Below are 7309 nucleotides of genomic sequence, written 5' to 3' on the forward strand. Positions count from 1 at the left end.
GAATTTTATAACTTCTTTTCTGCAGGTCTGGTCTGGTCGGAGGCTTCGGCCGTGGCCAGTTACCACCCTAGAGCAAAGCCGACCCGTGCCGCCAAGCGATTTGGCGTTCCGGTATGATGCCGTGTAAAAACCAAAGGAGTAGGTAAGTACGGGTTTAGTGAAAACTGCCCTACACCTTCTATTTTAGACTGTATCATCACTGACCACCAGGTGAGATTGCAGTCAAGGTCTAACCTGTATTTGAATAAAATTAAATAAACCCTTATCAAATAGGTGGCTGTACCTACTGAATCTACGAAATCGGACTAACCAGTTAAAACATTATTTAAGCAATATCTAAATAAACGTTATACCTAAACATACCATCCCCAAGCTACCTTTATCAATAAAATGGTTTACGATTGTCGAAATGTAATGTAATTGTTTATCACACTATCGTGATATCTTATCATTATCAAAATGATATCACTGACACACTCTACCGGGCAGAAGTGTGGAGCGCACGTTACTTTCAGCCGCTTTGTTTCAAATTCAGAATTCCCGGTTCTATGATAAGTGCACTATTGAGACTGATAAGGATTGAAGGCTGTAGAATAAATAGACTGTGTGAGGTGAGTACAGTTCTTTAACCCCCAGATCCAAACAGAAGGGTATTATAAGTTTGACGTGTGTATCTGTCTGTGGCATCGTAGCTCCTAAACTAATGAACCGATTTTAATTTAGTTTTTTTTGTTTGAAAGGTGGCTTAATCGAGTGTGTTCGTAGCTATAATCGAAGAAAATCGGTTCAGCCGTTCGAAAGTTATCAGCTCTTTTCTAGTTTTCTTATAAAGGTTTTTGTGTCGGGGGTTTTTTTTAATTTTGAGTTATAGGTATATAACTCAAAATTACCATATTTAAATTACTACTTGGTTACTGATTTCTAGGGTTCCAAAAGGTGCCATCAGGGTTCTATTACTAAGCCTTCATTGTTCGTCCGCCCGTCCGTCCGTCCGTCTGTCTGTAAGCGACTGTATCTCGTGAACTGTAATAGGTACAGAGTTAAAAATTTGACAGTTAATGTGTATTTCTATTGCCGCAAATAATAAATATGAAGAAAAGAAGCTAGGTATGTAGACAACCCAACAATTCAACAAAATCAGCAGGAAAATGCGCCAGTTGCAAGATAAGAGAAAATGAAAATGGCACCCCTATCTATTAAAATATCTGGAGGATAAAGATATTGTGTACAGATAAAGTATCTTTATGAAACTAATAAAAATAGAAATTAGATGTTTTACGTAATTTTCTTGAAGCCGGTGTTCAGACGTGACAAAATACAAGTGTAAGTTAAAACCTTCACTTGTCGGGGGTGTTATAATTTAACACCCCCGACAAGTGAAGGTTACAGTAACTAGAAAAGAGCTCTCTCGATCAAGCCACCTTTCAAACAAAAAACTAAATTAAAATCGGTTCATTAGTTTAGGAGCTACGATGCCACACAGATACACACGTCAAACTTATAACACCCCTCTTTTTGGGTCGGGGGTTAAAAAATTAGCAGTCAAAAAACATTACATTATATCTATAATAGTTGTGCTATTGTAACTTTAACTAGAATAGGTACTCAGGTCTAAGTTTTAAAATATGGTCGATATAGCATCGTCATGGTTTCATCTTTCAAAACATAAGTGCAATTGCACTGCATTGCAATAAAATGTTTATGAAAGTTTATGTTATTATTATTCACTCAATGGCTAAGACCCTTTGGAGAATAACTAAGTTCTAAGTATTCTGGTAAGTCTCGGACATACGCTATCACCCCACATTTCCTTTTAAAGATTCATCTGTGAATTGACCATTTTATCATCTTCATCATTAACATACCAGTACGCGGCGCAAGTATGCCTTTCTTATCGATTGAAGATCATGGCTTCATGGAATTTTACGTAACGTAACGTACGTTATGTTAAAAAATTTACAAAACATTTCACCGCCTTCTGATAACAGAAGGGTACTGGCTCATTTCTTGCGCAAAGGATCGGCCTAGCTGTCCAGCACAGAAATGCAGCCAGTATTCTTGGCACCTCCCACGCGGGCATGATTCATACAGCAATTAGATAAGGCTTAGACTAGTCTTTAAGATTTATTGTGACATTTTCACTTTAAATAATATAGTAGACATACTCGTATGATTTTATTTCAGGAGCAACAGAAACCAACACTTCCTTCATGTCAAGATAGTAATTCAAAATGCTAGTAGCATCCCTAAATACGCTGACACCGCGTATGCGGTTCAGTTTCTCAAAGCCAAGGATTAATAACATGGTCTTCAAGCTCCACTATAAAGCCACCGTCACACTGCTCTTGGCCTTCGTGATCCTGGTCTGCGCGAGAGAGTACTTCGGAGAGCATATCAAATGCATTTCTGATCAAGGAGTTCCTGACCATGTTATTCAGACTTACTGCTTCTTCATGGCCACATTTACCATTGTAAGTAATATGTATAGACTATAGAGTGATACATAATGGCACCAATCCACGCGGGCATGATTTGTATAGTAATTATATAAGGCTAGCTTTAAGTTTTATTGTAATATTTAAAAAAAAAAAAATCCATAAGTTCTTTATATTTAACAGGTTCGCCACTACAACGAAAGTCTTCTCGAAGACGGGTTCCTTCCCCACCCAGGCGTAGGACCCATCCTTTCGACGGACCAGACCTTACACCACACGTACTACCAGTGGGTGCCTTTCGTTCTCTTCATACAGTCTGTCTGCTTCTACATGCCGCATTACATATGGAAGAAGAAGGAAGGTAAGGTTTCTAAGATTTCACCATAGAAAAGGTACCAGCACCATCTCAGCCATTTTGGATCCGGTTTAGGTGGTTATAGAGCTAGCTCAACTTTTTGCGCAAAGGATCAGCTTGGATGTCCAGTACGGACATTCAGCCAGTATTATTGGCACCACTCCACGTAAACGTTATCTGTGTAGTACTTAGACTAGTCAACTTTAAGTTATAGCTTCATGTTAAAAAAAGTAAAGAAAGTTACTTAATTTATCAGCTGGTTGTTTTATTTCCTAGGTGGAAGAATTAAAGCTCTCGTAGATGGTTTACAATATGCTGGTTTGGCGTTAGCAGAAGAGGATATGAAAGTTGGGGCCAATACGGTTCCATCGAAAGCGACGTTAGATAGTCGCATAGATCTCATCAAAAAAGATATTATACTCAGGTACCTCTTTTGGTTTTTTAAACAGCAGATTAATCGTAACGATGGTGATTGTGTACAATGTACAACAATCTAAAATCACCACAATGCACTGTACATTAATTATTATTGGTTTAAAGTTGTTTATTATTAAGTGTGATCTAATTATTTCCTTTTATTCCATGTTCTTTTTTGTTTCAATTCCAAGTTTTTTGAGAAAAGCTTTTTCATTACTTTCTCTTAACAACTTCGGTACTATATAGACTTTATTCATTACTTTCACTTAAGGTATATTTGTATTATTTTTGTCATTGTGTTTCCTCTTTAGTTTTATCATGGTAAGGATTCAGTATAGACAGCAGTTAAGTTTTAATTTTTGATAGAATTAAATAAAGCGTTTGACCAATTAGGTGCGCTTTTTTAATTTTACCTAATATTTGCTTATTAGTTTCTATATGGTCACTTCTCTCTCTTCTTCAGGTTAAAGATAACCAGGACCTGGTCGACCTGGCTGGTCCTAATGGAGATAGCGAATCTTGTGCACCTTATGTTCCAAATATGGATGATAGACATATTTCTTAATGGTGCCTTCATGGGACTGGGACCAAGCGTGCTTGATTATAAAGAGTGGCAACAGATCAATGATCCACTCGAGAGAATATTCCCTAAGGTAAACGTCTGACAGCTGTAGCGAACTTTTCATAAGATATTTTTTCCTATTTCTTGCCTGCCAACCTGTACCTTTCATCATGATCAACCCATCGCTGGCTCAACTGAGCACGAGTCTCCTCTTAGAATGAGAAGGGTTTGGCCATAGTCTACCACGCTGGCCAAGTGTGGCTTGGCAGACATGTACTCATACCTTTAGACTGACTCACAAGATATGGGCCATTTAGCTTGGGAGTCAGAGCTAAAAATACTGGTTTTCTTAAATATTTCTTTTATTGTTTCAATAGCTAATGCCTGCGACTTTTTCCGCGTGGAATACACAAATTTTAAATCTCTATTTGAGCCCCTTAGCAGTTGAGTTTTCAAAGATTCTTTCATAGCTATCTGCATGCCAAATTTCAGCTCGATGCGTCCAGTTAATTGAGATGTGTTGTTAAATCAGTCTCTCAGTCAGCTCTTCCTTTCATGTGTTTATATTAGATATATAATATAGTATTCGTTGCGGGTTTTCCATTCCAGGTGACAAAGTGCACCTTCCACAAATATGGTCCCAGTGGCTCCATCCAACAGCACGACGCGCTCTGCGTTATGGCTCTCAACGTTATAAACGAGAAGATCTACGTGGTGCTGTGGTTCTGGTTCTTATTCCTCTTCATTGCTTCCTTACTTGGTATGTTATATTTTGTGTATATCTGTATTGCCTAGTGGTATAGTGCTATATCTGATTAAAATTGTATCTAATCTACACAATACAATCCTGCAGAACGATGATGCCAGTTACTTTGGTTTTGATTTGGTCACTTTCTGACATGTAACTCCAAGCATAGTTCTTTCCTTCACCAGCTAAGTGACTCTAAGCTTTCTTATGAAGCTCATAGTTAGCAACTATGTCTGATATCCTTATGTACGTTAAGTCCTTCTTCTATGTTTTATCATTGGTTTGAAATATTGTTATTTTCCATATTTACAGCTGTTATCTGGAGATTCCTGTCTTTCTTCATGTACCGACGGTCGCTCAAGTTTAACGAGCTTATGTTCCGGCACGCTTCCCATAGGAAGTTTAACCCCTATAATGTGATCCAGGTCGTCAATGGCTGCCAGTTTGGTGACTGGCTCTTTTTGTACTACCTCGCGAAGAACATGAAGGGCATCGTGTTTCAGTAAGTTTGTTATTTTACATGTATCGATATTTTCAGCTGTTCTGTCGTGCAAAAGACTTCTCTATTTATTTTCTACATTGAAGCAATTTTATTAGTTTAAAATGATTTTATTTTAAGCCTAGTATTAACAAGCTATAGATATTAAGTACACACTACTGTTTCAACATAATCAATAAAGAAAATTAAAATAATTTATTTTCATTGAATAGAGATCGTTCTGTCCAACTTTAGAATTACTAATCTTAATCGTTCTACAAGTTACTTGTTCATATTATTTGTTGAGAATTTAGAATATTTAAATAGTCAAACCCTAAAATGAATAAGAAAAAATATTGTCTTATTACAGTTATAAAATAAATCACATTATTTCAGGCAACTGTTCGAACATCTTGCTGAAGAATTGCAAAAGCGCGAAGTGCCATACGGCCAGAAAGGGGATGAAGAGAAAGGTGCCGAGCCTATACTATTGGGTAAAATTGACTACGACGATGAAACTCTACCAATGAAAGGCTCAAAGGATGATCTTATGAAAGAAAAGTTTTCATGAAACACGCAAGAACGTTAGACCATTCTTAATCTGTGATAGCAACTTGCTGCATTTAAAAAAAAATTAAGATAAGTAGAATTCTTGCTCAAGTATTGTTAGACAATAATAATATTATGTAAGCATAGAAGCTACCGATTTTATTATGATCCTGCAAAAGCGTTTACTAGTTAACGGGTACATAAGTATAAGTACCGGTGACCGGATGTTATAGTAGGTACTTTACCGGATATAGAACGAATTGATATGATAATTATTTACAGTTAGGTATAATAAGTGTTTGGATGAAAATGTTTGCAACCTTTGGAGAAGAATTTAATTTGTGTTTTGTGTTAAAAATAATCGAATAAGTAATGCGATACTCAAAATTTTGTTTATCAGGATTCAGGATTATTTCGTTTCTTATTTATACAAGAGAGATAGTTTTGATAGAGGTGAAGATTTTGTGTAAAGTAATACTTAATTTATTAAATAAATAGTAATAAAAAGTACTCCGATTTGCTCAAGGGAGTTCTTTTGTGGCAATTTTATTTCTAATGCATACTCGTATATATGAGATTATTTTCATCGTACACAAAGCTGTTAAGAGGGCTCTCTCCGTCACTCGTTTCCACTCGTTTCATACAATCGTAGTTCCAGTTTCATTTGAATATTAAGCAACCAAAGTCCATGAAATTTTTCAGACATATTCTAGAAACTAATATCTATGTCTGTGGTTTTCCAGATTTCTGTTAAAATATTCGGTTTCATAGTTACGCGGTCTTAAAAATTTTCATACAAATCTTTGGTTGCTTAATGTTCAAATGAAATTGGAACTACGATTGTATGAAACGAGTGGAAACGAGTGACGGAGAGAGCCCTGTTAAAGATTTTGTGTAAGATTTTGTGTAATTAGGATGAAGAGAACTATGCTTGAGTTTCTCTAAGTAATCAAACCAGATTTGAAGCGATCCGTAGTAGAACTAGAGTAACTGACATAGCTGGATAGACGACTTCAAATGAGTCTCATGGAGCCCCTGAATTTAGGCGGCGCAAGACCGTGGCGTGTGGAAGTCCCTACAAGACACCTAACTCCAGCAGTGAACGTGTATCGGTCGATAATGATGATGATGAAACATTAAGGCCAATTATTGACTTTACTAGCTGTGCCCGCGACTTCGTTCGCGTGGAATAGTGACTTTTCGCGCTTTATATAGCCACGGACGCTCAGGCGCGAGGCGTGTAGTACGTACTCTGTACGTTAAAAATGTTCGCCGTGATTCTTTAAATTGACATAACTTTTTTATTTATGAACCGATTGACATGAAATAAAACTAAATGTTAAGTGAAGCTTACTACAATATATTAGTGAAAACCGTATCTAAATCGAATAAGCCGTTTCTGATATTATCGTGCACAAACACACAGACAAACAGACAAAAAAAAATTAATTACAATTTCGGGTTCGGCATCGGTATAATAACAACCCCTGCTACTTTTTTATATATTTCCATTGTACAGACACCACTTTTCTACAATTTTATTATATGTATAGATTAGTCAAACAAATACACTCGTTACTGACTTTATGGGCCCCTTGGCACATAAAACTAACGAAAGAATATATCGTTTCGCGAAGTGGCGGTGATGGAACACCAATTGTGTTAATTGGACTGATTGTTTCGGTTTTATGTTTGGGAAAATTGCTGAACCGATTATCTGCTTGAACAAAGGATTTATGTTCGGTACCTCTGGTAACTGCCCCGG

General features: G+C 36.8%; 1 protein-coding gene across 1 annotated transcript; it reads left to right on the plus strand.

Annotated features, from left to right (window-relative positions):
- Nucleotides 1-482: 482 nt before the first annotated feature.
- Nucleotides 483-6073, plus strand: LOC123864141 (innexin inx7-like). Its single transcript, XM_045904413.1, has 8 exons — nt 483-611; nt 2185-2471; nt 2619-2796; nt 3067-3214; nt 3671-3860; nt 4379-4529; nt 4830-5019; nt 5392-6073. The coding sequence occupies exons 2-8, from the start codon at nt 2232-2234 to the stop codon at nt 5564-5566; spliced, it is 1272 nt and encodes a 423-aa protein (XP_045760369.1). The 5' UTR covers nt 483-611; nt 2185-2231; the 3' UTR covers nt 5567-6073.
- The last annotated feature ends 1236 nt before the right edge of the window (nt 6074-7309 follow it).

This window comes from Maniola jurtina, chromosome 4, assembly GCF_905333055.1.
Source record: "Maniola jurtina chromosome 4, ilManJurt1.1, whole genome shotgun sequence".
NCBI lineage: Eukaryota > Metazoa > Arthropoda > Insecta > Lepidoptera > Nymphalidae > Maniola > Maniola jurtina.

Bases quoted from the DNA above. Each gene is read 5' to 3' on its own strand.
- LOC123864141 (XM_045904413.1), top strand. From the start codon at position 2,232: ATGCTAGTAGCATCCCTAAATACGCTGACACCGCGTATGCGGTTCAGT. The intron at 2,472-2,618 runs GTAAGTAATATG...TATATTTAACAG, and splicing joins TCATGGCCACATTTACCATT to GTTCGCCACTACAACGAAAG. The intron at 4,530-4,829 runs GTATGTTATATT...CCATATTTACAG, and splicing joins CTTCATTGCTTCCTTACTTG to CTGTTATCTGGAGATTCCTG.